Source organism: Calonectris borealis, chromosome 18, assembly GCF_964195595.1.
Source record: "Calonectris borealis chromosome 18, bCalBor7.hap1.2, whole genome shotgun sequence".
Taxonomy (NCBI): domain Eukaryota; kingdom Metazoa; phylum Chordata; class Aves; order Procellariiformes; family Procellariidae; genus Calonectris; species Calonectris borealis.
Window position 1 is genome coordinate 9,887,360 of NC_134329.1, and position 25,334 is coordinate 9,912,693.

Below are 25,334 nucleotides of genomic sequence, written 5' to 3' on the forward strand. Positions count from 1 at the left end.
GCAGAGTGGCATTGAACTTCAGCTGGTTATGTGAGCGCTTACACAACCCCAGGAAAACCACAGCTGAAGGATTAGTTACGCTTGCCAGGCACACATAAGCCTGCGTAAGGCAGTTTTGCAATACCTTTGTACGTGGAAGCTATGTAATTATAGTTCATTAGATAGCTAGATTTGGTTAATGGCATAAATAGTTGTTCACATAACTTGAGACATGAACTTTTGTGGATGCAACAGCTTTATTGGAATGAACAAGTGCAGAGAAACTTATACTTGAAGCAAGCAACAACCAGCCAGTTCAGTTACCACCCCTCAGGCGCAGCACCAAGTGCAGAGTGGATTCCTTCTGGATGTTATAGTCAGACAGGGTGCGCCCATCTTCCAGCTGCTTGCCAGCAAAGATCAGCCTCTGCTGATCGGGGGGAATGCCTTCCTTGTCCTGGATCTTGGCCTTGACATTCTCAATGGTGTCACTGGGCTCAACTTCCAGGGTGATGGTCTTGCCTGTCAGGGTCTTCACGAAGATCTGCATGCCACCCCTGAGGCGCAGCACCAAGTGCAGGGTGGATTCCTTCTGGATGTTGTAGTCAGACAGGGTGCGCCCATCTTCCAGCTGCTTGCCAGCAAAGATCAGCCTCTGCTGATCTGGAGGAATGCCTTCCTTGTCCTGGATCTTGGCCTTGACGTTCTCAATGGTGTCACTGGGCTCAACTTCCAGGGTGATGGTCTTGCCTGTCAGGGTCTTCACGAAGATCTGCATGCCACCCCTCAGGCGCAGGACAAGATGCAGGGTGGATTCCTTCTGGATGTTGTAGTCGGACAGGGTGCGCCCATCTTCCAGCTGCTTGCCAGCAAAGATCAGCCTCTGCTGATCGGGGGGAATGCCTTCCTTGTCCTGGATCTTGGCCTTGACGTTCTCAATGGTGTCACTGGGCTCAACCTCCAAGGTGATGGTCTTGCCTGTCAGGGTCTTCACGAAGATCTGCATTTTTCTCTGGAGGAAGAGAAACCACTGCACTTTAGTCGCTTTTCCCCTTCCTTCCCCTGGGAAGCTGCAGGAAGGCCAAGCAGCAGGAGGCCAGCTGCCCCGAGGCAGCGCACCCGCGGGGTTGCTCTCCACGCCCTGTGACGTCAGAGTGGAGGTACCGCCCACATCCCCAAGAGGCGGGGCCACCCGCCCCGTTCCCCTTCCCGCCCGAAGCGCGCGCGCCCGCCACCATCTTGAGGGGCCGCTGCGCCTGCGCGGCCGCCATTTTGCCGGTGGCTGCTCGTACTCCCCCCTCCCGCCCATCGCCGCCGCCGGCTCGTGGTGTTGCCGTTAAGGGGCAGGGGAACGTCCCGGCTCACGCCCCGCCCGCCATCTCCTCCAGCCGCATCCCCTTCCCTCTTAGCACACGCACATCTCCCGCCCGGCCACCCAGCACGCATCTAAGCCCTGCCGCCGCCACGACAAGCGGCTCTACCCTCCGCTTTCCCCGCGGAGGCACGGCGAAGCCGATCCGCGGAGCACTCACCGCGGGGGCTCACACGCCAAGCCGACAGCACAACGCTCTCCGGGACTTACACAGCCGCAACTGCGCCACACATTCCCCTCCCGTCCCTTATATAGCCTCCTTCGCCCCGCCCTTGCGGCTCAGATCACTCCGCCAGGCACTATTTTCTCTGCGGCGCGCGCCGCTGCTCTACTGTGCGCGTGGAAGGAAGCGAGGCCCGGCAGCGCGGAGGGGTCAGCGCCTCGCGAGGTGAGGTGGCCCGCAGTGGCGGACGGGGGGCGGCACTCAGTGCGCAAGGGCGCGCGGAGAAAAACCTGGCGTGGAACCGTGGGAGCGGGGCCAGGGCCCGGAGCGGCGGGGGGGGACTGTGGTGCCTCAGCGAGCCGAGCCCTCTCGACTTTGGAGACGCCCCTGTGCCTAAAGCTTCTTGTCAGAGCCTTACGTTTTATTCAGGGATTTAAACCCCTACTCCCTGTTTTTAACCCCTAAACTCCCTGTTTCTAATGCGCCTCCTTGATTTTCTTCCCTGGGACAGGGTGAGGGGCAGCTCTGTCCGTGGGCCTCACTGGGAGGCAGTTCCTGAGGTGCCTGTAGGGAGAGGGACCGTTGTTTTAGTCCGAAGGAAGCCGTGTATTTTTATTTAAGAAATATCCGATGTGTTCCAGCACGCTCGAGGGAGAGAAGCGGCGGGGGAGCGTGGTCTCCCCCACCCAGGAGCGGGACCGGTGTGAGCAGGCACAAACCCACTGGGACAGGCACAGGTGAGGCCTGCAGGCAGGTTTGTGCCAGGCCCTCTGTGCCACCACGGCCTGTGGAGCAAGGCACAGGGAAAACAAGTTGGTGTCAGCCGTCATGATGCGGGGATGCCCGCCAGGGCCTGAGGCCGGAGCAGCCTGAAGAGACCACACCAGGGTAGGGAGGCTGCAGGAGACTCCTGCCAGGGGATGGAGATCAGGGAGCCCGGAAAGGGGAGAGGTGAAACAAGGGACAAAAAAGGCCTGATGGACAAAGAGATCGGAGTCCTGCAGACAGCCTATCTGCCCGAGATATAATCAGTGAGTATATATATGCACACATAAAGTGGACTATGCGTCTGGGATATAATGGAGTTTATAAAGCAGGACTAAGGCCTTGCCACTCGGGTAAAATCAATCATAAGTAGAAATAATAATGCCTATTTCTTATTCTGTTCTCACTTACAGAGCACCTTCTGGTAGATCTCCATTGCACTCTGTTGGCTCCTGTGCCATCCTAGTCACACTATACAGCAATTCAAGGGCATAGCTGAGAACAAAATAGGGCTTTGTTTGCAAGACTCGTGAGATGCCATTCGGTTCAGTCCGCCTACAAAATCCTGTGTTTGCCGGCACCCAAGGAAAACCGCTGCCTACCAAACGGACACAGATAACACCCAGGGCTGCACACCAGTAGGAAGGGAGCGGAGGCCCAGCAACAGCTTTGTGATTGGTTTGAGGGAAACTGGCCTGCACTGCCTGACACATGGAGCTTTTACAGGAGGGGAATGGCCTGGGGAGCTTCTCAGCCTCTGCTGCCTTGCGTTTGTATTAAAACTCATCATTGCAATAGTAATAATATCTCAAACACCCGGGTTGCTTAGCTGGGGAAAAAAAATCCACAAAAGTCTTCTGGTTTCTTCTCAGGTTAGGATCGTGCTCAGTGGCTTATATTGTATGCATTTGCAGTTGTATAAATATAAAAGATTGGAATAGCCTTTCAGATTTAGGTCTTTCCTCATCTGAAAGTGGGTAATAATGCTGAGCTTATTCTTTTAGTTACAGAGTAAGCACTCAGGACTGGTCTGAAAGTAGTCGAAAAGGCACATGGCAATGTATTTCATGACAAGATGGAGTTTTGTAATGGGAAGAAATTAAGATGATACAGTGCTGTTCTTCATCTAATTAGTGTAGGCAGCCAACCACGGAGCATCCTGAGTGAGTTTGTACCTGACGTCTGAATCAAACGGTGGAGCAGCACACCTTAAAGGTTCAGATTTGTGTTATATTCAGATTGCAAGGCAGATGTTAGGCCCTGATGCAACACAGTCCTTAAATACGTCCGGCTGGTTTGCAGGAGAACCATGCTTTCCTGAGCTTTCTGCGAACAAAGCCACTCCGTGTTTCTCCAGCACTGTCTGAACCAGTACCCCTTGCTACGATTTCAAGACAAGCTTGGCGAATAGTAGTCTGTTGGTCCTAACAGACCATGACCTATTATACTGACAAATACTGATTTCCTGTGCCAAGAAGTCTGTCACTTCGTGCCTGTTACTACAAACTCTCTGGGGCAGGAACCATCTCTTTCTTCTATTCATGTGCAGGGTATATTCCAGAAGTACAGCCACGCAGAGAGATCCTCTCCAGGGAGCTATTTACAACGGGGATCTTGCACTTATCAGTGCTGTAGACAAACATTTGGCTCAAAATAACAACTAGAAGTAACACGAGTAAATAAATATCACAAGGAGCATTTTAACCACTCTGGCAGAAAATGCCATTTTACATCTGTCGCTAGTCCGCTCTCCCTACCAGAGAAGTTGGATACGCTGTTGGTAACAGCGCAGATAAAACAGCTGGTGACTGAACTGTGCAGATAAAAGCTATTTCAAGCTCTACGAGGGCTTTGGTCTCTCTGTGCCGTACCTTTCAGCCCTCCCAGCTCTGAAGAGCTTCCTGGGCGAGACAGAACCGTGTGAGCCCGGCCAACCCCAGGAGATCAAAGCAGGGAGCTTGTTTCCCGAGAGCTCCTCCCGAACGGCTCCGAGCGAAGCCCGGTCACGCTGCCACGGGGCTGCCCGCCAGCCCCCAGCTGGAGCCGGACAGCAGAGGCGAGCGGACACCGCGGAGCCAGGGGAGAGCTCCTGCAGCACTGCAGCCAGCGCAGTGTCGCGGCTTTTGTGCCTTCCCCTTTGCCTCTGGGAATGGGGTGCAGCCACCCCGAGCCAGCGCTGTGCCGACTGCAGGTTTGCAGGTAGCCAGCTCCGCTAGGTTCTGGGGTGGAGGGGTGTCAGGCGGGGTTAGCAGGCCAGCGTCCCCCTGCATTTCAGGGTTTGGTGCTTCCTCCTTTTGGGCTGCTCTGCGTCTGCAGGGCCTCAGCGTGGCAATGAAATACCCGGAGAGACACGGGAATCGTGTGTTTGCACAGCCCTGAGGAGAACCAAGTGACACTGGGAAACTGCCACCGTGGGCCTTTTTTGTGCAGTTTTCTGCTGTTTAATGTGACGTGGCAACTTTAAGCCCGGATAAGATACATCTAGGGGGGAAGAAAAACCCCAAATCAAAAAAGAGGCGGACTCTCCTGGAGATGCCGGGGATTGAACCCGGGACCTCATACATGCAAAGCATGCGCTCTACCGCTGAGCTACATCCCCCTGCCCCGCGCTGCCCGCCCTGCCTGGCGGCCAGGTCCGTAGCCGGCCGGGGCCGCGCTCCCCTGCCCGCGCTGCGGCGGCGACGGGGGGAAAGCAGCGAAGAGGACGTGCGGGAAGGGAGGGCTGAGGTGCCCGGGCACGGACAGCGCCCCGCGCAGTGAGGGGACGCGGGCAGCCATGCGGCTCCCGGCATCGGGCTGGGAGTGCTGTAGGGCTGTGTACAAAGCTACGGGTGAACTTCAGACAGCTCTGGGTGCGCACACACAAAACTCTGCTTTTTTTTTCCTCCTTCGGAAATTAGAAAAATCCGTGCCGGGAGGAAAAAATCACGTAAAACAAAACAAAAAAAAAGTCACGCAACCTCCCCGTCGGGGAATCGAACCCCGGTCTCCCGCGTGACAGGCGGGGATACTCACCACTATACTAACGAGGACGGCCTGACAAGGTGTCCCGGCGGGCCGGGCCATACCCGAGCCACCGCCGCTGGGAAGGGATTTCCCGCAGCCGCCCCCCGCGTGGAACCGGTTCCTGCCGCAAAAACACCACACGCGTGAGCGCCTGAGGTGACACCCGCGGCAGCTTCCCTCGCCCGGTGCGGGGACCGCAGACCCGGCCCTCGCTCCGCTCGGCGGCAAAAGGACTCGCCGTCACCCGCGGGGTGAAAGAAAAAAGTTCTGCCGAAACCCGGGATCGAACCAGGGACCTTTAGATCTTCAGTCTAACGCTCTCCCAACTGAGCTATTTCGGCGGCCGAAAGCCGCCATACTGGCCGCTGATACGACCCCGCCCAGCGCACCCGTGGGTGCCCGCGGCCCTGGCTGTCGCCTGCCCCGCTCCCCACGCGGGGTCAGGGCCCGGCTCCTGGGGCGCTCAGGGGTTCCTTCGCACTGCCTTCCAGTGCCCCGCAGGGCGGCGATGGCACCCCCGGCAACCCCCCAATACCGGCGGTAGCAGCTGCGGCGTGCTCAGCAGGCACCCTGGGAAGAGCGGCGGATCCCGCTCCCCCTCCCCTGGCATAAAAAAGCAGCTCTGCCTGCGTTACCTCGCCCCCCACAGCCTCCCCCCGCGGGGGGGGCGTGACGCGTCACGCAGTCCCGCCGCTCCACAGACACAACCCTGCGGGGGGGCCGCCCGTGGAAAACGGCAGCCGGGGCGCCAAAACGCACAACCTCCCCGTCGGGGAATCGAACCCCGGTCTCCCGCGTGACAGGCGGGGATACTCACCACTATACTAACGAGGACGGGCACGCAAAGTTCCTTTCCCGCCTTTCAGTATAAGGATTCGGCCGCCTCCCGCAGCGCGGGGCCCGCCCCAAGCAAAGCCGCGCGCACACCCCGCGCCGCTCCCGCAGGTGCTGCCGGGGCGCAACGCGGGGCTGCGCGGCGCGGGGGAGGCGGCGCGGCGCGGGGCTGCCCGCCGGGCCTGACGTGCGGCTGGCAGCATCTCTGTCTGCGCCGCGCCGGCGCCGTGCAGCAGCGAGGGGATGTAGCTCAGTGGTAGAGCGCATGCTTTGCATGTATGAGGCCCCGGGTTCAATCCCCGGCATCTCCACTTGTTTTGCGCCCGCCGTCGGGGAAAGGGCGGGCGACCGTCCCGCCAAGCCGGTTGTTTCCGCTTTCTCTCGCCCCATTTCCCAGAGGAGCCGTAATTTCAGTTTTATGATTTGTAAATAGGTGTATTTTCCTTTTTTTTCCTTCCCTCCCATAAGCACAGACCAGTTTGCAAACTTCTATTGCAATTCTTGCTAGAGAAAGGAGCCCAGCCAACAGCTCCAGCTCCCTCGTGCCTGTGGTTATCGCTAAACACTAGGGCGTTGCGGCATTTACATTACAAACACGCAGCCGCAACAGGGTATTTTTAACACTTACTTGTGTCCTGGAAGTGTGCGGGAGCGGTGGGTGCAGGCACCCAGCCTCTTCTGTGCTTGGGTTGCACCAGCTTCCTCCAGAACGTGGGGACAGGAGGGCCACTGCCCCCCCTCTCCTAGCGCAGTGTTACAAGCAACAGCAAATTAACACACCTGGAGCGCAGGGTTGACTAAGGAGGAAAAACATTAGGTGAAAGGAAAGGTAAACTCGAGCTGTACATTTTCTTCTGGGACTACCAAAATTTCTTGCTGCAAAATGAGCAGATATCGTGGTTAAAGTCTGCCCCGTCTCCTAAGAGCTGCTGCATTCCCAAAGTGCTCCAGGCCGTGAAAGGCAGGGTGGCTCAGGAGCACCAGGCTATACAGAACAGTACTGGCAAACCACATGGCAGAGCAAAGGCACCAGGAGATCCGCGTGCTTGCAGCACCAGGCCAGGTATGAGGAGAGATTTGAAAAAAAATTATTGAAAGCAAGATGAATGGATACTCTGAATTCATGGCAAACTCCTAGAGAAGCAGGAAAAGAAGTATTAGGACTGTAGTGGCTCTGGCAGGGCTGGAGTTGATTTCTTCACAGCAGCCCAGATGCTGCTGTTTGGGATTTGTGACTAGAACAGTGCTGATAACACGCGGGTATTTTGGCTGTTGCTGAGCAGTACTTGCACAGCGTCAAGGCCTTCTCTTTTCCCCCCTCTGCTTCCCCCACGAGTAGGCTGGGGGTGGACAAGACACCGGGAGGGGACACAACCGGGACAGCTGACCTGAGGTGGCCACAGGGATAATCTGTGCTGTATGCCATGCTCGGATAGCAGCCGGTCATCGTGTGGGAGGTGGTGAGTGATTGCTTTTGCATCATTCCGATTTTTTCTTCTTCTTGGTCTTCTTCCTCACTAATTAAACTCATTTTATCTCAACCCACGATTTCTCTCACTTTTGCGCTTCCTGCCCTGCCGGAGGGATAGGGAGCGAGCGGCTGTGTGCTGCTGAGCTGCTGGCCAGGGTCAACCCACCACGAGGACGACAGGTTCAGTCTGCGTTTTGGAGCTGCAGTCACGCATGAGGAAGGGTCCCCAAAGGTCTGAAATTCTCCTTATTGCAGCATCCCACATAGAAAACATTTCTCCCGTCCAAACCAAGAACTATACATATTTATTGTAGTCCATATGACTAATATAGTCCAAAGAGAAACTTAAAAAAACCCAATCTGTAAAATACAATGGATAAAATTATCCAAACATTACAAAATACCAGCGAAATAGCTGGTAGGGCTTCTGAGAAGACAGAGGGCTTCGCAGAAAACCAGAGTAACACCCCGTTTGCTTACAAAAAGGTATCGCTAACAGTTAGCAAGTCCATCTGTGTCATCAGATTTCCAAGGAAATCCAAGCTCTTGAAACATCTCGGAGGAAAGGAGTCCCCCAAGAACTAGTCGGGCACTTCACAGTGTTACCGGTGGCCACTTCTTGGCTAGGTCATCATGCATAGCTTCAGGGATCCACTGACAATAAGCTGCGAGCAAATCTGGAACAAAAGCGAGGAGCGATTAGATGGTTACGGGAGTCAGGGACCGGAGTGGCTTTTCGGGTAGGACGAGGTCCTGTGGCACCCCCCTGCCCGCAGGCAGGCCGGGGAAGGAAGGCACCTCTCCTGCTGAGAGCAAGAACCAACTTTCCATCACTGGGACAGCGTTCAAGCTTGGACATCCGCATGCAGATATAAAAGTATCACGTATGGGTGGAAGCCATCACCGCAATCCCATTTGGAGGAATTGTAATTCTTTTTTTTAATCTTTGCTGCTGCTTCTATAAAAGAACTCGCATAGTCTGGTACCCTAGTATTGAACAAAATCTCTTCTACCTGGCAAAGAATTCTTCCTGTATGCACTGACAGTACCATCATAGTCTAGTTTTTCAAAAGCTCAAACCAAACATTTTAACTGTGGCTAGAACTAAAGAAAAAAAAAATCTTAAAATACAAAGTAATGTTGCTTTCTAAAGTACAGGAAACACCAGTTCTTCACAAGAATCAAACACAGAGCATTACGGTTTCTGATAAGAAAATGGCAAATATTTGGAGCGTATCAAGTGAAACCATCCATTTTTAAAATTATAATTCAAAATGCCAACTGTGCTTGACGTAAATCAAAGTCTGCACTGATATGACTAATAATTAAGAAAGCAGGACTTACATTTAGGATTTTTCTTCCATGCAGCCAGTAAAGCATCGCGATTATCACAATTTTCTGCAACTAGAGCCTGCAGGAGGGATTCTGTCCTGGGCTGAAGTCTAAATCGGTCCAAAATAAAATGGCGCAATAAAACAATGTTCATTAGCGCAGTTTAGCAAAGCATTACAGCACTCAGCTTACCTTTCTGAATTCATACTCTTAGTATTTTTAAAAGGCTAAATATAGACGTAGAAATACACGACCTCTGGATACAGAGACATGTCATCGGCTCAAGAAAGTTCACTAGAAGTAGTTTGTTCCACAACTTTTTGTTGCTAAAAGAAGTAGCAGGTTGCTCTTGCTGCTGACAGCATGAAGCTGTCTGCTATGCAGCTGCATAGCACACAGTAAAGCAAAAAGGAATCCACAGGTCCCATCCTGAACTCTTAATTGCCTAAAAAAGGAAAATACTTTGTAATTGTGGGACCTTCGGATAACAATTTGTGACATCAGTCACTTTAACAAAGTCTTTCAAAATCCTGGCATCTATCAACTCGATGAAAACTCATAGAAAACTCGGAGAAAGGTTATTTTGGTAAACAAGAGAGAACACCGGGGGGATAGCAAGGGAAGCAGTAGCTGACAGTCCTTTTGAGGGCCACATTTCTTTAAATGTAATCAAAACCAAGAAAAATAAGGTCTGTTGGCAATATGTTTTTGCAAAGAAATAAAGACAGTGTGATTGGCCAAACTGCAAAGAAAAGCAAGGAAAGTAACAGTGTTCCTCTGACGGTTTCTTACATGTGTGAGCAATCTGTTTGCATGAAGCCGCCCGCAGAGGTCAGTGTGACCAGCGGGTTGCTGTGTGCTTCTGCACTGCCCTTACAATAGCCCCATTCTCTTGAGACACAATTTTTCTTGGTAAGAAAACTCATTTTCCTCTCCCTGCAGCTACAGCCTAGATCACTATCTAAAACACCCTTCCCAGCATTGAATTTTTTTTAATTTTTACTTTTTTTTTTTTTAAAAGGAAGTTAAAAGTGTTCGGTGGAGACAACAAACTTAAGTTTGTTTTTAACAACTTACTTGGACCATGTCTTCAGCATTATGAGAGGACTGGACAGCAGATACCGGCTATAAGAACTCAATTTTTCAATGACCTGAAAGATGTGTGATAACAAGTATGTAATGAACAAGGTAAATTAATTGTTCTGCGGAGACAATCATCAATGAACTTGGACTGCTATAGATTTCCATCCCATATCCTCTATTACCATCTCTGTCCCATCCATGTCTCCATACCAGTCTTGTCCTGACTGGCTTGCTAGATGACTCCTGTGTCTCAGAATGGACAAAGACATGAGCTATAGCTCTTTTCCTTTGCAAAAACAGGACTTAAATTTGGGCGTCTCTTTCACCCAAATGCTGATTTTCACGCCATTTTCTATTTTAAAGATTTCTTCCCCACCCCACCAACTGCAGCAAACTCCTCCAGCTACCAGCAAGTTACGAGGAACGGGCACACACACAAAGAAAGAAGCCACAAGGCTCATCTCCTCCAGAAACTGGGCTAAAAACTTACTGCTAACGTCAAGGAAGTAACACAGCTGGATCAGACTTACCTTTCCTTCAAGCAGGAACCTGGCAAAGTATTTGTAGCGATCAATACCTTCTGGGTAATCAACTTCCACAGCAGGGAGCTGCCAGCTAACTCGATCTGGAAAGAAAGATCACACTGAGTCTCCTAAATGCTCAAAGAGGAGGGTAATTTCTAAAGGAGATGTGACAACGTAGGTGCTAACAGAGGTGGAGAGGATACTGCCACCGCCCACCAGCCTTGCCCCTTAACAGGGGAGCAGACGGGCATAAAACGGCCGTGCCAACGGTAAGATGCTACGAATCCCATGGAGCTACTGCTGTTAAGCTCTACGAACAGTCCAAGCTGAGCTTGACCTTTTGGGTCTGCTGAGAGCCTTGTTAAAAGCAGCATCGCAGTAACTATAGAGCAGCTCTCGGACAAAACTACTGAGTGACACTTTTCAAGACACTTACAAAAGACACTTGGCCTGTGACATTGAATTCGGCCTGTTTCGGGGCAGTAAGATGGAGGAGGATTTTCCAGAGGCTTCCCAAAGTGGCAGTACGGCGGCAACACGGCAGGAATCCACTCGGGTTCGACTGCGGACACACCTTAGGAAGGAAAAACACACACCCGAATGCAGGCTGGCTGCCAGGAGCTGCCGCGCGCTAGCAGTCCCGTGAGTAAAGGTCAGGATCTCGTCTCCACAGATTTACTTGTGCTTCGTTTTTCAAGTCAACTGTACAGCTTTACATTCTTTTGTTTGGAGACCAGCAATAGGTAAGTATTGCTGACTTACTGGGGGCTGGTGCACAGCAGCTGATCTTTGCTCCAGCCCATTCTGCTAGAGGAATAATAAACCAGGCCAGTTTTTCCCCTAGTCCAGATCTAGAAACTATAAGGATCCAAATCTCAGGAGGCACGACCACCAAGCACAGAGAGCACTTGGTCACTGCAGCAAGGGAAACCTTCTGCTAAGGCATTTCTGAGTTCCTCACCGTACCTGCAGAACAAGTAGGGACCGCAGCAGTCTCACCTTTCATATACAGTTTTGTAGTCTCAACAATTTCTTGATACACCACAAACTCTGGGAGTTGTTTGAAGAGCACTGAGCTTGGATGGATGAACACTGGGTCGTCCAGAAGAGCAGTCTTTAAGAAAGCACAAAGGATGGAAGCAGAGTAAGATGAGTTACTGGCAATCCAATTTCTTGATTGCATCTAATTTCAGGCTCTCTCAGATATACATTTACATGGTTTCCTTAAGTGATGGAGGTTTTTAATAACCCTGTAATTTTCTGCTTCACCTTCTCTGGAGACATCAAGCAAGATGGAGACTTTGCAAGATGGACTAATGCTACTTCTTAGCTCTTTTATAACAATTCCTACGTGAGGACTGAGAAATTGCAACACTGGAAACTTAAATTCTATGGAGAGAAGTTGCAAAAAGCCAGCACGTGCAGCCCCAACACTGCATCCAGCCAGAAGCCCAAGCTTTGCACAGGAGTGTCTTTCTGCCACCCAGGGAGGAGGAATTTGCTCAAATCCAGCTGTTTACCTTGTAGGCATTTTTCCACTTGTCATCCAGAAGCTCTTCTGCCTGAACCCTTCGGGCAACGTGATCCCCCAGCCCTGCCAGCACAATCTGTCTCAAGTAAGTTGCTTGAGCTTCTGTTGGGGGCTTCATCTTTGGATCAACATAGAGGCCAGCATCAGTGCAGACTGAGTTCACTGCGGGGAAAAAAAGGTGAGTTCAGATTCAATAGAAAAAAAAAAGGTTGCAACCAACAGCCCAGTTGATTCGTCACCCCCTGAAAGAGAATAAAACACGATAATTCCTCTCAAAACCCACTCACCTGCTGTTGTCAGCTGCCCCCTCAAGCGCCTGATTTCCAACATGGCTTTGTATCGGAGCCCGTTTTCTTCACAGAATTTACGGGTACACCCGGCATATTCACAGGCCCCCACTGCTCCTGGAAGTGAAGAGTCAGGTGGAGAAAACAACTCAGCTGATCAGTTCCGCTAATTAAACCAACTGTGGGACAGCACTGTCACGGTCGACACACGCATATCACAGTTCCCACTCATCACACCGGCAGGCTGCCCAGAGAACAGCCTAGAAAATATATGGCTGGACTTAGTCCTACAGCACAAGGACGCCTTTGGTTGTATAAAGCCGAGAGCTGAGGGTGAGGGGGAGGAGAACAGAATGGAAGTTCAGGGAAATCGCTGCCTGCAATACCTAACATCACCATGAGGTCTCCTAGCTTTTGCATCGGCCCCTGCCCAGCCCAGATCCTTTGCATCTGTAACAGCCTTGCCTTCCTCCCCTTCAGTTTCGCCGTCTCTTCCTCACTTACTGCTGGCCTAAAAGAAACATAAAGCAGCGTAAGTGGGTATTGTGCTTACACGCAGAGGGGCCTCAATGTAAGAGAGGCATCAGCCGCGACAAGGGGATGCATCCTGGAAATAGGACGTCAGGCTCACTCACTCACCTGTCAAGCTCTTCAAAAAGCTCCCGGACGGTCATTGCAGACACTATGGTAATGGTGTAGGGCAGGCAGTCGTGCTGCCTGCTTAACGCCAACATCTTCGCATAGCGGGGGGCTACAGGAAAAGTGGCCATTGTTCTGCCCAGGGGGCTAATAGGGCAACTCAGCTTTGCTGCCAGCTGCTGCTTCAGCCTGGGGGAGGAAGAGAAAAGCCCTGTAACTTCTGCATTAGAACAAGTTTGTGTTTCTGGTTTTGACAGCCCAATTATTTTGATGCGTTTCCTCAGATTTTGTTATGTGATGGTCCCCAAGGCTGGGGGAAAGATTCCCCTTCCTCAGGCAGCTCCCACCTGCACGGCACACTCAGCACAGTGTTTCCCTGCCCAAACACACCCGGGGCAGTAAAACAAACACAGGTGAACCAGAGACTGTTAAAATGATGCCAGTCTCTGTACAAAAGCACACGCTCAGAAGCAACGGATGAGACAGAAAAGCAGGCAGGAGAACAGCAGTGTCCACTGCCTCGGTAACTGGTGCCGAGAGGAAATTTGTGGGGGACCACAGACGTTACCTTCCCGTCATAGGGGGTTCCTTCAAGGCACCCAGGGCTATCAGCAACTCCTCAGCTGCTGCAAGTGCTTCTGTTGGAGGCGGTGTTGGGAATGGGAAGTTGATTACCTACGGACACCAAGAGAAAACGCCTCTCAGTACATCATTGACATGGCTCCCACTGAAAAACCGAGTCTGAACGCAGTAAGAAGTCCTGGAAGGGAGTGAAACCCTCCCCTCTGGTTACATATACCAAAGAAAAACATTTAGGCTATTTGTCAGGAGCGAGAGGAAAGGACATATAATGGGAGGAAACGCTTAGAACAAAAACGTTAGGAAACAGGAATACCAGCGTCACCCTTAGCTGCCACTGACTCCAGCCACCGCCTAGGGCAGGCTGCTTTAAGCTCTAACTTTAAGTTTTGTGCTTTCTGCAAGTGCTCAAGTATCTCCAAAACACAACCCCTGCTTGGACAGGGTTTTTTTCACTAAGAATGTAAGAAAGCTCTTATTACCTGAACAAACATGTCTGTTAAGACCTGGTGGAATTCATAGCAGCTTCTGCAATTTGCAGAACCAAAATCAAGTCCCAGGATCCTAATTTCTAATACAAGGCACAGCCTCAAGCAATGACAATAGACAATTTGTGTTTGTTTCTGGCTCCTAGGGGCAACCACTTTAATGAGTGTTGTAGTACAAAGCCAATTTACACCTCACCTTTTCTATATTTAATGCCTTCATTTGCAGAATCAAGTCTTCTACTGGTCGCTTTGTTATTTCTGGAGCAGAAAATTTCTCAAAGTCCATGAAGACTGCTGAAGAGTATAACCTAGTGGACCAGAAGTGCTGCTTAGAGACTTAAACGAAACTTATCTCAAAAGATATGCATGAAAAATTGGCAAGGGATTTAAAAGGCAGTTGTGGGTACTATTTACATAACCATGTAATTATTTACATGGTTGGGGCATACCACCTTATTCACAAACGTTGACTTGGCTCGGAGTGGAATCCATGCTAATCTAGCCACCAAAATAAGGGCTTTCAGCAAGAGAAAGGTCCCTGAGAAGCCAAACTGTCAAACCAACATCACCAGTGACAGTTACGTTTGGCTTCACCTCTCCTATCTGAATGAAGAGCAGGCAAAACCAAAACGTTTCAAGCACCATTAGGTCCTTGTGAAGGGGCAGCAGGACGAGGGAAGCTGTCAAATTCACACTGACACTCACTGGGCTTTTTCTTTCTCCTAGCTCTCTCCACGGCAGGTAGCTAACCTGTAACAGTGCCCTGGTTCCGTCCGGCCAGCCCGACCTGCCCGCTGGTTAGCTGAAGCTTGAGATATCCAGGTGACTCTGAAAGATGAAACCCCAGTAATTTTGTCATAGAAACGTTTTTTGACCTTTCCACAGTCAACCACGTATTTGATGCCCGGGATGGTAAGCGATGTTTCAGCCACGTTGGTGGCTACCACACACAGCCTCGTGCCAGGAGGAGGAGCCCTGAATACCTGCAAGAAACAGATGGGCATGTGAAATGCATCGCCAACAACGGAAAAAAAGACAGGCAGTCACCTTGGATGGGTTGCAAAGGGATGCAATGCATATGGCACTGCAGGTGAAACCCAAGAGTGAGACCAGAGACTAACTCTTTGTCTCCAGCTCTGGAGGTCTCTATCCAGCTCAGTTAATCCCTCAGAAACACCCACGGGGGCTCCAGGTGGAGCAGGCACCAGTGTTGAGTCGTATTTAGACGTACTGCTGCCACCTCCGAAGCCCAAGAGGGAACGCAAGAATTTGTAAGAACTGCTTGAAGACAGTAGGATCCTGACATGCCTCGTGGCCGTGACTAAATTTAACACGCTGCAGGACTGTCGCTTTTCATCTCTCCCAACTTGCTGAACTGGCACATTAGGGAGTTCCCAGCCCAAGCAAGGGCTGCTCCGATCCCATCCCAACTTGCCCATTGGGCCATTCATGTTTGCCCACTGATGGACAGTCCAAGATGGAAATTTTAACTCACAAAGCACATGTGACTTTAGACAATGATCACACGTATCTGTAAGGATTATTTACTCGTTGTGACAATAAATCCTTTACCTTTGCTTGTTTCTCTGGTGCTAGTAAAGAATAGAGCGGGAGCACATAGAGTGGAAGGGATGAATCAGATTTCTCATCTGTGAAGAAACAAAACAATATTCTTAAATACACAGTAAGTCAACTTCCAGGCTTAGCCCCAACAATGTCTTCAAAAACACCACTTCATTTAAAACCAGCAAAGTATTTGGTACAAGGCTGAAGCAGGACAATCTCAAGAGCTTTTCCATGACACAGGTCTGATGTGCTACCACACCAGTTTAGCAAAGGACAACAGCTATGTCACACATTTCACAGGTGACAGGAGATATGGAATTTTTATTTCCTAAGTGCCAAACCTTCTTCTGAGTCTCCATCTCCTAAATCAAGGTCGATATCAGACCCTGCAATGTCATCATCAGTTTCAGCATCTCTGTCTTCATCTCCTTCATCCACTGGTACAACAGAGTAATTGTCCAGATCAATTTTGGGGAGTGTCTGAGAAAGACAGGAAAGACAACCACAGAGCATTAAGGGGGGGACACAAACAGCGCTTTTTATTGCTTTGAAAGCAAAGCTGAGCACTTACTCTGAACATTTGTTGACCTGAAGGTGAGAGAGGGATTGAGAGATTTCATTTGTATTTCAAGGCTGAGGTTCAGCATTTGGTGTCTGTGAAAGTCAGGAGGGATAACCCAAGTGTTTTAAACATCATTTTGTGACAAGCCAAGCTTCTTCACTTGCAGGATAGTGGTAAAGGGTAAAATTTCTTTAATTCAGGCCCCTTCAGCTACCAGGATCCAATGTCAGTGGACAGTCTATCTATAACATCAAGATCTCCTGCTCACAAAGCGCATGTAGGATTTGGGTGGAAGGCAAACGCTACCCTTCGCCACAGATGCATCTGTCCCACTTTGGGTAACTAACGGCGAGATGAGGAGCAGCCCTGGAGCCAGTGAGTCTGGAACTCCTTCCATTAAAGTTTTAATGGTCAGTACAAATCTGAAATCAATCTCCTGCCCATAATATCCAGGGACACATTTTAGCACTCTGCTGCTCATAATGCAGCAGTTATCAGTGTAGGTAGCGTTACTGGATCTCCCGAAGAGGACACATGTAGGCTGCAAAGCTTCATGCAAATCTAAAGCAGCCCAATGAGAAACACAGCTGCACAGGAGTGCGGTTTTGCAGGGAGGTATCTGCTCCTTCCTGTCTCTTGGAGGAATTCTAGCCATCACACGTTACCATAACTTTCCTCCGCTTCCTCGATTTCTTAAATTTTCTGATTTCTTCCACCGATTCTTCTTTGTCATTATCTCCTCCTACAAAAACAGCCAGTGGAATTATTGTTAGCTGAGCACACTTTCCTCTCCGAAAAGGTAGTGAGGAGAGCCTGGTCCCACTCCCATCTGTTTGGGGATTCAGAAAGTGTCGCAGTATGAAAGAAGCAAATCGTCACGTTGAAGGCAGAGGGGACAGGGACGACACACAAGTTTAACGTTCTAATCCCACTTAGGAACCATAGAGAGGATCGACAGCAGCAACTGTATGCCTTGAGCTTTAGGAGACGATCAGCTGAGCTATATTAGAATTTGACTTCAGAAAGTCATCTTGGGAAATTCCACTATCCTGAAAATAAACCGTCTCCAACAGGCAGCAGCATTTCCACTGTAATCCACAACCAACAGAGTAAGTGAAGAAATGCAACGGATTCTGGGGAACTAGAAGGCATCATACACATAAACCTTTTCCCCAAACTCAAAAGAGCACAAACTTAACAATCAGTCGTCAAAATCATCCACAATGAGCGCTTTCCCCAACCCTTGTTTTTTGTTTTTTTTTTAAATAAAAGCTCTTATTTTTAGATGCAAAGCAAACTCACTTCTCAGTGGGATAAATTCAAAGTTTAATAGTCCTTTATTCTATAGCATTACCTGCAGTGTTGTTTTTTTGGAAGGGAAAGGCTTTCCTTAGCCTTCTACAGAGAGAGTGAACTTCTGCCTGGCCTGTTAAAAACACCAAAATCCCACCTGCAAGAGAAGAAATCACTCGCAATCTCAGCATAGGTATTTCACATTGGAAAGCTTCAGACCTCGTTCTTGATAGAAGACAGGTCGAATATACTATGAAGTAACAAGGAGGAACAGGGTGTTTGACTGCATCTGTCTTCTACTACTCCCTGAAAAAGCATGCTAATGCTATGATTTATTGAAGGGTAAAGAAAAACCTTCTAAGTAAAAGTACACAATCATTGCAGTCCCATGCTTAACTTACAAAAATAAAAACAACAAAACAAAACAACCCGGAAAACTTTAGACATGTTAAGTGTAAAGAATTTGAAAGGTTCTCGGCAGTGACCTTACCCGAGGGCAACATCCGATGGATTTTACAGACCTTCCTGAAGCACTCCCCACTGTAGTCATCCAGGGGGGTTTTCTTGTTAAAATGAACGGTTACAGGGAATTGCCTTGCATCTACCTAGAGAGGAAATACAAACCAGGTTTGTTTGCTGTTTAACTCCAGCACAATCATTGCAGCTTTATCAGGAGGACTAGAAAAGCGCACCCTGTATTTCTGTTCAGCTCTTGTTTTTGGTAACCTACAAAACACTGGACCCACAGAAGTCATCAGTGTTGTCTATCCTGAACGCCACAAAACCAAGCTAAAATCCAAAACTTTTCTCTCTTTCAGACCATCAACTCTTACTGAGGCTTTCTAGTTCTCCTGAACTGTAACTTCCCGTCCTTCAACATAATCAGATTCCGCCAGGGCAGTTTCCTGATAAAAGTGGAAAGAAAAATACCAAGTCCCAAAAGAAAAAAAGTCTAAACAAAACAACTATTTTTACATTGATATCTGAAAGATTTCAACACCAACTGCAAAGATTAGAGTGCCCCTATTTTTTAATTCATTTCATAAAGGAAGCCCTCACTGTATTTCAGCCGTTACATCTGACGCAGATCCCAGTGAGGAGAACGATACCTGAATAACAGGAGGTGTAACAGAAAACAGCCTGTTGTTATCGGTGAAATCTTCCACGCGAAGGGTAGCCGACATGACAATCAGCTTCAGCGGCAGCCCTTTCTGCAGGGACACAAACAGGTTATTCTGTGTTATTCTGCAGGGACACAAACAGGTTATTATTGATTGTACGGGAAGACAAACATGTTATCTGAGTGTTATTCCATGGTTTCCGTCAGATTTCCACCAACTTCCACATCACAGAGTCCCACCTCACACAGAGCCTCTTCATATCTAACATCCCCCTCCCCAGCACACCTGCACCTAACACAGAAATGCTGCTGCTCTTACCTTTTCACGAAGGGGCACGATGCGGGACAAGAGGCCTATCAAGATATCGGTATACATACTCCTTTCATGGGCTTCATCAATAATAATGACTTTGTACTTTGAAAGCAGAAAGTCCTGAGAAGAGAGATCGATTTCACCACACGAAACCTCACCCAAGGCCATCTTGAAGTCAAGACAAGCTACAGCAACACAAACACTGACCCCGCCATCCTCACGGCTGTAGTCTCTCCTACATATTTGAGCAGAGTTTAATGCATTTACCCTACACGAAGCAGCCTAGTTCCCAAGACTCTCCTCCACACTCTCATTCTACCCAGCAAGATAACCTAACGTTTAGGGACTTGGGCAGGAATATAAAAGGTTGAGAGGAAATACATCTCTGGTGCTGAAAGTGATTTTGCTCTGAAAGGTTGGCGACAAATCCATCCAAAGCAATTGGCCTCTCTTCCTAGCTATACAAAATACTTTCCTTTTTTTAATTCTGAGGACAGCAACTTACCTTCTGAATTTCCTTCAGCAGCACACCATCCGTCATGAACTTGATTTGTGTTTCATCTGTAACATTGCCTTCGTATCGGATTTGGTATGAAACCACTCTGTGAGCCACAGGAAAAAGTGTTGGGAGAAACAAAAAATTCACGTTCAGACCAGGAGGCAGCCTTCAGCCTAACTAAATTAAGACTTGATGCCAAGACAAGACAAAAAGCACACCATCAGCTCTCCAGAGCCTAGCACACACAAAACGCTAGAAGCTGGGATATACAGCAATGTCACTTTGAATTATTTCACTGTTATGGGACGCTTTGTCATATGGAGACAAAGTAGCTCCCCTTCCCATGCACCATCTCCACAAAGCTCTCTCTAAAAAGTAATTTAGAGCCATTCGTAGCAACAAATCTGCATATATTTTTTATAGACAACCCCACAGAGGAGTTCATAAGTAACTTTCCCCACAGTTCTTCGCCAAAGACTGAACAAGCAATGTGCAAGTCTCGATTTCAGTCTATCACATACACAGAGCATCTCAGCGTTATCTTTCTGGCAAGGTCTCAGCTTTTTTTCTCCTCACCTGTGTGACAAGTTCATTTCCTTAGCGACCCGCTGGGACATGGACACTGCAGCCACACGCCGAGGCTCGGTGATCCCAATACCACCGTTTGAACTAAAGGGGTGAAGGAAAGAAAAGGAGGGGTTGTTTGGCTGCTTGTTTTAAAGAGAGAAACACTTGGAAAGATGACAACAGGATTTCTGCACAATGGTTCTGAATTAAGTAGCATCACTCACACAGTATCACTTTAGTTATAGTTAGAAGAAAAAGTCAGAAAGGAAGCTTTGGGATTACTCTTCCATTATACGTGTATTGATCTGAAGATGCATGTATCACAGTAATTTTTTCCCCAAACGTTGTCTCTGTAATTCCAGAGACTGAACTCCAGTCCCCCTGGACATCCCTCTGGCAACGGGGTCCATCTCAGAAGAAACTCAGGCTGGGGCGGCAGCAGCACAGAAGCTGGAGGCACCCTGATGCGGCCTGCAAGAAGCATCTTACGAGGTGCCCAAGCTTACAAATGTTACCAATGGCGCCACAGCTATTTTCAAAGTTGTTCTTAAGAAATATGCACATTTTCTTGCAAAGGTAAAAACAAACCTCTGTAAGCAGAGGCTATGTGAGATAGGCAGGCAATAAAGCCCCTCTGTGAAAAACAAGCCGGTGACTTTGAAGAAAACTTTTACCTTAGAGGTTTTAAAAGATTGCTTATGTGGAGAGACTTTTGCAAATCAGTCTTATTCCCTTCAGATTTTTTAAAAGCCCATTCAACATGGCCACTACCACTGCACAGAAAAGACCAGGCTCAGTTCAGCCACATCAGAAGAGAAGAAACCAAATCAGAAGTGGCCGAGCTCAGCGTAAATTCCTCTAATTACATTTGGTGCAAATAAAAGACGACTCATACCTGGCATAGCCAGCTTCATAAAGAAACTGAGGTACTTGTGTGGTTTTACCGCTTCCCGTCTCTCCACATATGATGACAATGGGATTCTCACTAATGGCTTCCATGATTACTTGCTCTTCGGCAAGGATTGGAAGCTTTAGTCTTGCTTCCTAAATAATACAAAACACATGTTTTAGTTGCACTGTTTTGTCTCTCTCTGCCTTTTTGTTCTCCCCAGGATTGAAAACTGTTACCTTCCTCAGATTATAAAACCCACAAAAAGGAATTCTGCAAGCTTTGAGGCTTGAAAAGCTCTAAACCAGTGAACATCACACCAGCACGTCCAGGAACTAAAGTCATTAGAACAGCTTCCCAGAAAGCAGCTGCAAGCCCTGCACTTTAATTTGTGAAATTTCAGAGTCCCTTGAGTTTATTAATTTAGCACTTCAAGCAAAAAGTAATTTCACAATTCTGTCTCGTCTGTTCAGACACATGCAGAGCTTTTCCCATTTCTACAGAACACCCTACCTACAGCAAATGGAATAAAACTGCCCTAAGATACAGCATAATGGAAAGCTAAAAGTGACTTCACAAGATTTTCCAGCTAAGAACGATAAAAGACTGCTAATAGATTCTATATTTAAAACTCCAGATAAATGCTCATATCCTAAAACAAAAGTAGTTTTCCTTCTGCTAGATTAGACAGGCTTAAAGCTCAGGGATGTACAGGTACAACTTGCCAGAACAAGGACCCTAAGCGCACGCTGCTGCGCGCAGCGTTAGCAGGAGACAGAAGATAATGCTACAGCGCCTGCAGTGACCTAACCTGACGGAAGACACCGTAATCTCCAGCCCCTTAATAAGCACTTTACTGTTCACAGAGCCTCACCTGAATCTCAGGAGACCTGTCCACGGGAATGAAAACCGCAGGCTTGCAGGACGGTTTGTTGGAGGCTGTCTGGCAAACCGGCGCACTAGGAGCAGCCGGCTGCTGGTTAGCCGCTGCCGCCTTCACGCCTTCCTCTGGCTTTTCAGCAGTATTCAAACCACTGGCTGAGGACTTTTCAATTTCTTGTTTCTGCTCTTCCTTCTCCTCCTCAGAGCTACTGGGTTCTTCCTCAGGCTCCGATTCTGAGTCTGAGCTGTGTCTTCTCTTGTTTGCACCGCTGATGCTCCTGATCTTTTCAGGAACAGCAGTCCCTGGCTCCTGTATCATCCTAGAACAAAACATCAACATGTGGACTACGTTTCGGTCAATATTCTCCAGGACCTCAAGCCAGACACATCTTCCACACAAATCAGAAAAGTCACGTCATCCAAAGTCACTGCCTGAGCCTGAACCCAGGTGTTGCTCAAACAGGAAAAACTTCTACACCTTGGGTGTAGTGCAGTGCCAGAAGAGGTTACCCAGAGAGGTTAACCCAGTTCTCCAAGGATCTCCACTCTTGCAGGTTTTCACAACTCTGCTAGGTAAAGCCTCGCTGACCTGATTGCTGGATTCATACCTAAGCACGCTCTATAGCAATATTTATTAATTTCTTTAGAAGATGTCTAAGAGTAGCTTAATTTATTTCAGCTTCTGCTAAATGCAGCACTTGATAAATCCAGCAACTAAGGACCGCATCAGTCAATGTTTTCCAATACCACAAAAAAGTAAATGTTTATCCACCAACTATGTAGTTTAGCATAATTTGTAAGAGTATGCAGATATAATTGTCACCCATCTCGTCCCTTACAAAAGGGATGACCAAGTTATTTTAACTAACATCCTCTAAGAGGATGTCAGTTAAACAAGAAAAGAACTACCATATTATCAGATAGAAATAGAAAATTATTTAAATCAATCCATTCTGAAGAACCTGTACAAAGTAAGAAGGAAAAAAAAAAAAAATCAAGCAAAAAAAGCTATGAAGGTTGCCAAGTTTTCAACAACAGCCATAAATCAGAATGGTTCTTTCCAAATAATGCTTTACCTTTTAGTCTGATACATGCGCTCCCCAATACCCAGTTTGGAAGTGGTGTACAGAAGTTTCATTTCTGCCTCAGAAGCTTGGACCTCATTCAGCTTGCTCAGCAACTCGGCTCGCTATTTGGGAAAAACAACCAAAATCAGTGCTTATTTTCACCAGGAAATAATTTCATTTCAAGATTTGCACTTGAGTTTTAAAGGGTGTGCTCTGGCAAATCTTGCTGTGAAGTTGTAAAGATGTTCCTGCTGCTACATGGTCAGTCCGGCCCGATGAAGATCTCAGCCCTGCACTAGAGCAAAAATAGAAGAAATGTGGACTTGACCCTTCACCGCTGCAATGAAAAGCTCAGCTGCACCCTTCAAACAACAGCGAAGAAAATGGATTTGAACTCAAATGCTGGAGTGAGGACTGGAGCAATGGAAGCCTCCCTTCAACTCCCTCACGCGGGACATAGCGCTGGCCGCAGGTCAGACAGCTGCAGTTTTAAACTACCTCCAAAAATAGAGTTCGTTTGTCAAAGCCATTATTCAGACACTAAACTGAACAGGAATTCTGCCTGGAAAGCTTTTACAAAGACAGAAAAGCTGCATTTGCATACAGAAAAAATACAAGAGCTGGAAATAAATATTTCGGAAGCGCCAGCAGTAGCAGAGTTAGGGGTGCCTCAAGCTTGGCATTCTGCAGCAGGACAAAGCTTCTCATACAATCTGCAAGAATGCTTTTAAAATATGACGTCATTTACTCTGCTAGTGATGTACTTCACAACACACATCTATTCGGTCAGGGTCAAAGAGAGTGTGGCGACCAGGACCCAGAAATTATGCGTTCCTGCAACACCCGATCCATTGAGAGGGAGGGGAATGCTTTTCCCCACTAGAGTTACATTCAAGAGCCCATGGGTGATGGCATATTTTTGCCAAAACACCCAGCAAAGGGATGGCTAACGCTGTTGTAACATAAACTCTTAAACTTCAGCATCTGCACGTCCTTGAGACGCCCCGGGCAGTTCTCGCCCCGACGCCGCTCGCTAGCACTGCCGTTTTTCACGCCAGCGATGCGACCACATCACGTATCGGGGACTGCCAGAGTCACAGCGCAAGGGAAACCTCTGCAGATGCTTATCAACATCAGCCTTTTCCATGCGCTGATATTAAGTTAACTCGATGATTTTAATCGAAGTCACAAAGCGGGAGTTACCAGCAAGCAGCAATGTACCTGTTTTTTCTTCTCTTTCTGCTCTAAAACTTTCTGCAGGTTTTTCTTCTGTTTCTTGCTTAGGGGTTTCTTCTGTTGTTGCACAACAGAGGCTACTTTTTTCTTCTTTGCTTTTTTTGCTGGCAGGACCAGGGCATTACTTCCATCAATTCCCTTCAGCGTTGCTTCATCTGAAAGCATTTGTTTGATTATTCACCTGTGCCAGGAGGATTATTTTCAGCACACTGCTTACTGCCTTATCACAAACCATACCAGATTTAGCTGTTTTAAACAAACACAACCCTCACCCCCCAAAAAAATATCCCACATCATCAGCAAGGGCAAAAGACCATAAAACTTGGGACCTGATAACCCTGTGCTTACTATAGCCATTAGGGCAATTTTCCTTGACTTATGCAACAACATTATGCAATTTTTGCCTTTTTTTTTTATTTAATTCCCCGGGGTCGGGGGGCACTGGAGCAGCCCAGGACACGGCGCGCCATGGGGTGACCCCGCGGCCTCCTGCCTCTCCCAGACAGAAGCGGTTTTTAACACTAAAAACCCGTATTACTAAAGTTTGAATAATAAAAATAGTATAATAAACGTGGGTTTTTTTAGAAGTAACATTTGAGAATGCAAATGTTAAACGTATTTTTAATAATTACTTTAATCAAGAATTGCTTAAATGCAGTAATTGCTTTAATAGAGCTATTAGTGCAAAGCCTATAAGATACTTTTAAGTAATAACTTCAATGCTTCCAATGAAAGCATAAGAAAAACATAGTAAAGACAGGACAATAATCTTAATCTCAGCAACTCTACGGTCACTTCAGCCACGTTAACAACCCAAGTTTGCAATAACGAACATAACGCCTGGGAAGAGCCGAGCCGGGCCGGGCCGGGCCGGGAGACCCGACACGGCGCCCGGGCCGGAGCCCGCCGCACCTCCCAGCTCCAGCGGCAGCTCCAACGGCTCGGCGGCGGGCGGAGGCTGCGCGGTGCCCTGCGGCAGCCGCGCCTTCCAGTTGTGCCGGCGGCGCGCCCGGCCCATGGCGGCGGCGGTGGCGGGAGCGGGCCCTGCCCGGCGCTGCGCGACCCCACGTGCGACTCCCCGCGGCTTCACTTCCGGGGGGCGCGCGGTCTCGCGAGAAGGGGGCGGGGCGCGGCGGCGTGCGCAGGCGCGGGGCGGGGGCGGAGCCCTCGGGGTGGGAGCTCAGCCGCGGCAGCCCGGCCTCGGCCCGGCCCAGCGCGGGCACCGCCGGGCCGGCCGCCACCGCCACCCTGGCCGAGCCGCTCCTCCGTTGCCTCCCGGGTGTTTCA

General features: G+C 48.8%; 3 protein-coding genes, 1 long non-coding RNA gene and 5 other non-coding genes across 15 annotated transcripts in view; 2 read left to right on the plus strand and 7 right to left on the minus strand.

Moving 5' to 3' along the window:
* The window catches only part of SCARB1 (scavenger receptor class B member 1), a 36,459-nt gene extending 30,154 nt beyond the window's left edge, over window positions 1–6,305 (minus strand). Inside the window, exon 1 of the mRNA XM_075167846.1 lies at window positions 6,103–6,305. The gene's annotated coding sequence lies outside the window, so the exon portion shown is untranslated. The remainder of the gene's footprint in view (window positions 1–6,102) is intronic.
* On the minus strand, window positions 218–1,729 carry UBB (ubiquitin B). Its single transcript, XM_075167849.1, has 2 exons — window positions 1,512–1,729; window positions 218–991 (listed from the first exon to the last, which is right to left on the minus strand). Exon 2 carries the CDS (start codon window positions 983–985, stop codon window positions 296–298), a length of 690 nt encoding a protein of 229 aa, XP_075023950.1. The 5' UTR covers window positions 986–991; window positions 1,512–1,729; the 3' UTR covers window positions 218–295.
* Window positions 1,655–20,875, plus strand: LOC142090250 (uncharacterized). 6 transcript variants are annotated; one of them, XR_012676475.1, is made up of 5 exons: window positions 1,655–1,739; window positions 2,026–2,251; window positions 2,693–4,335; window positions 7,746–7,822; window positions 9,944–10,630. It is a non-coding gene; the product is annotated as an uncharacterized LOC142090250 (long non-coding RNA). The 6 variants fall into 6 exon arrangements; XR_012676476.1 differs by lacking the exon at window positions 1,655–1,739 and adding an exon at window positions 20,336–20,875 and having other exon boundaries at window positions 1,767–2,251; window positions 9,944–11,181; XR_012676477.1 differs by lacking the exons at window positions 1,655–1,739; window positions 9,944–10,630 and adding an exon at window positions 20,336–20,875 and having other exon boundaries at window positions 1,767–2,251.
* On the minus strand, window positions 4,807–4,878 carry TRNAA-UGC (transfer RNA alanine (anticodon UGC)). The gene has a single exon. It is a non-coding gene; the product is annotated as a tRNA-Ala (tRNA).
* TRNAD-GUC (transfer RNA aspartic acid (anticodon GUC)) lies at window positions 5,240–5,311 on the minus strand. The gene has a single exon. It is a non-coding gene; the product is annotated as a tRNA-Asp (tRNA).
* TRNAF-GAA (transfer RNA phenylalanine (anticodon GAA)) lies at window positions 5,554–5,626 on the minus strand. Its single transcript has one exon. It is a non-coding gene; the product is annotated as a tRNA-Phe (tRNA).
* TRNAD-GUC (transfer RNA aspartic acid (anticodon GUC)) lies at window positions 6,048–6,119 on the minus strand. The gene has a single exon. It is a non-coding gene; the product is annotated as a tRNA-Asp (tRNA).
* On the plus strand, window positions 6,359–6,430 carry TRNAA-UGC (transfer RNA alanine (anticodon UGC)). Its single transcript has one exon. It is a non-coding gene; the product is annotated as a tRNA-Ala (tRNA).
* Window positions 7,873–25,133, minus strand: DHX37 (DEAH-box helicase 37). Of its 2 annotated transcripts, XM_075167844.1 has the most exons (27): window positions 24,960–25,133; window positions 24,033–24,202; window positions 22,821–22,933; window positions 21,737–22,064; window positions 20,869–21,017; window positions 19,983–20,075; window positions 19,413–19,509; window positions 18,914–19,027; window positions 18,584–18,685; window positions 17,965–18,079; window positions 17,536–17,631; window positions 16,847–16,923; window positions 15,961–16,099; window positions 15,626–15,702; window positions 14,804–15,036; window positions 14,250–14,361; window positions 13,555–13,661; window positions 12,987–13,175; window positions 12,734–12,858; window positions 12,348–12,464; window positions 12,050–12,222; window positions 11,529–11,643; window positions 10,966–11,103; window positions 10,536–10,630; window positions 10,000–10,073; window positions 8,935–9,032; window positions 7,873–8,267 (listed from the first exon to the last, which is right to left on the minus strand). In XM_075167844.1, exons 1-27 carry the CDS (start codon window positions 25,063–25,065, stop codon window positions 8,185–8,187), a joined length of 3,435 nt encoding a protein of 1,144 aa, XP_075023945.1. In that variant the 5' UTR covers window positions 25,066–25,133; the 3' UTR covers window positions 7,873–8,184. The 2 variants fall into 2 exon arrangements, 1 of the variants encoding a protein (XP_075023945.1); XR_012676470.1 differs by having other exon boundaries at window positions 10,000–10,630.
* Window positions 25,134–25,334: the final 201 nt, after the last annotated feature.

Bases quoted from the DNA above. Each gene is read 5' to 3' on its own strand.
- DHX37 (XM_075167844.1), bottom strand. From the start codon at position 25,065: ATGGGCCGGGCGCGCCGCCGGCACAACTGGAAGGCGCGGCTGCCGCAG. The intron at 11,104-11,528 runs GTGAGACTGCTG...TTCCTTCCTAAG, and splicing joins TACAAAACTGTATATGAAAG to GTGTGTCCGCAGTCGAACCC. The intron at 8,268-8,934 runs GTAAGTCCTGCT...CTTTTGTTCCAG, and splicing joins ATGGAAGAAAAATCCTAAAT to ATTTGCTCGCAGCTTATTGT.
- UBB (XM_075167849.1), bottom strand. From the start codon at position 985: ATGCAGATCTTCGTGAAGACCCTGACAGGCAAGACCATCACCTTGGAG.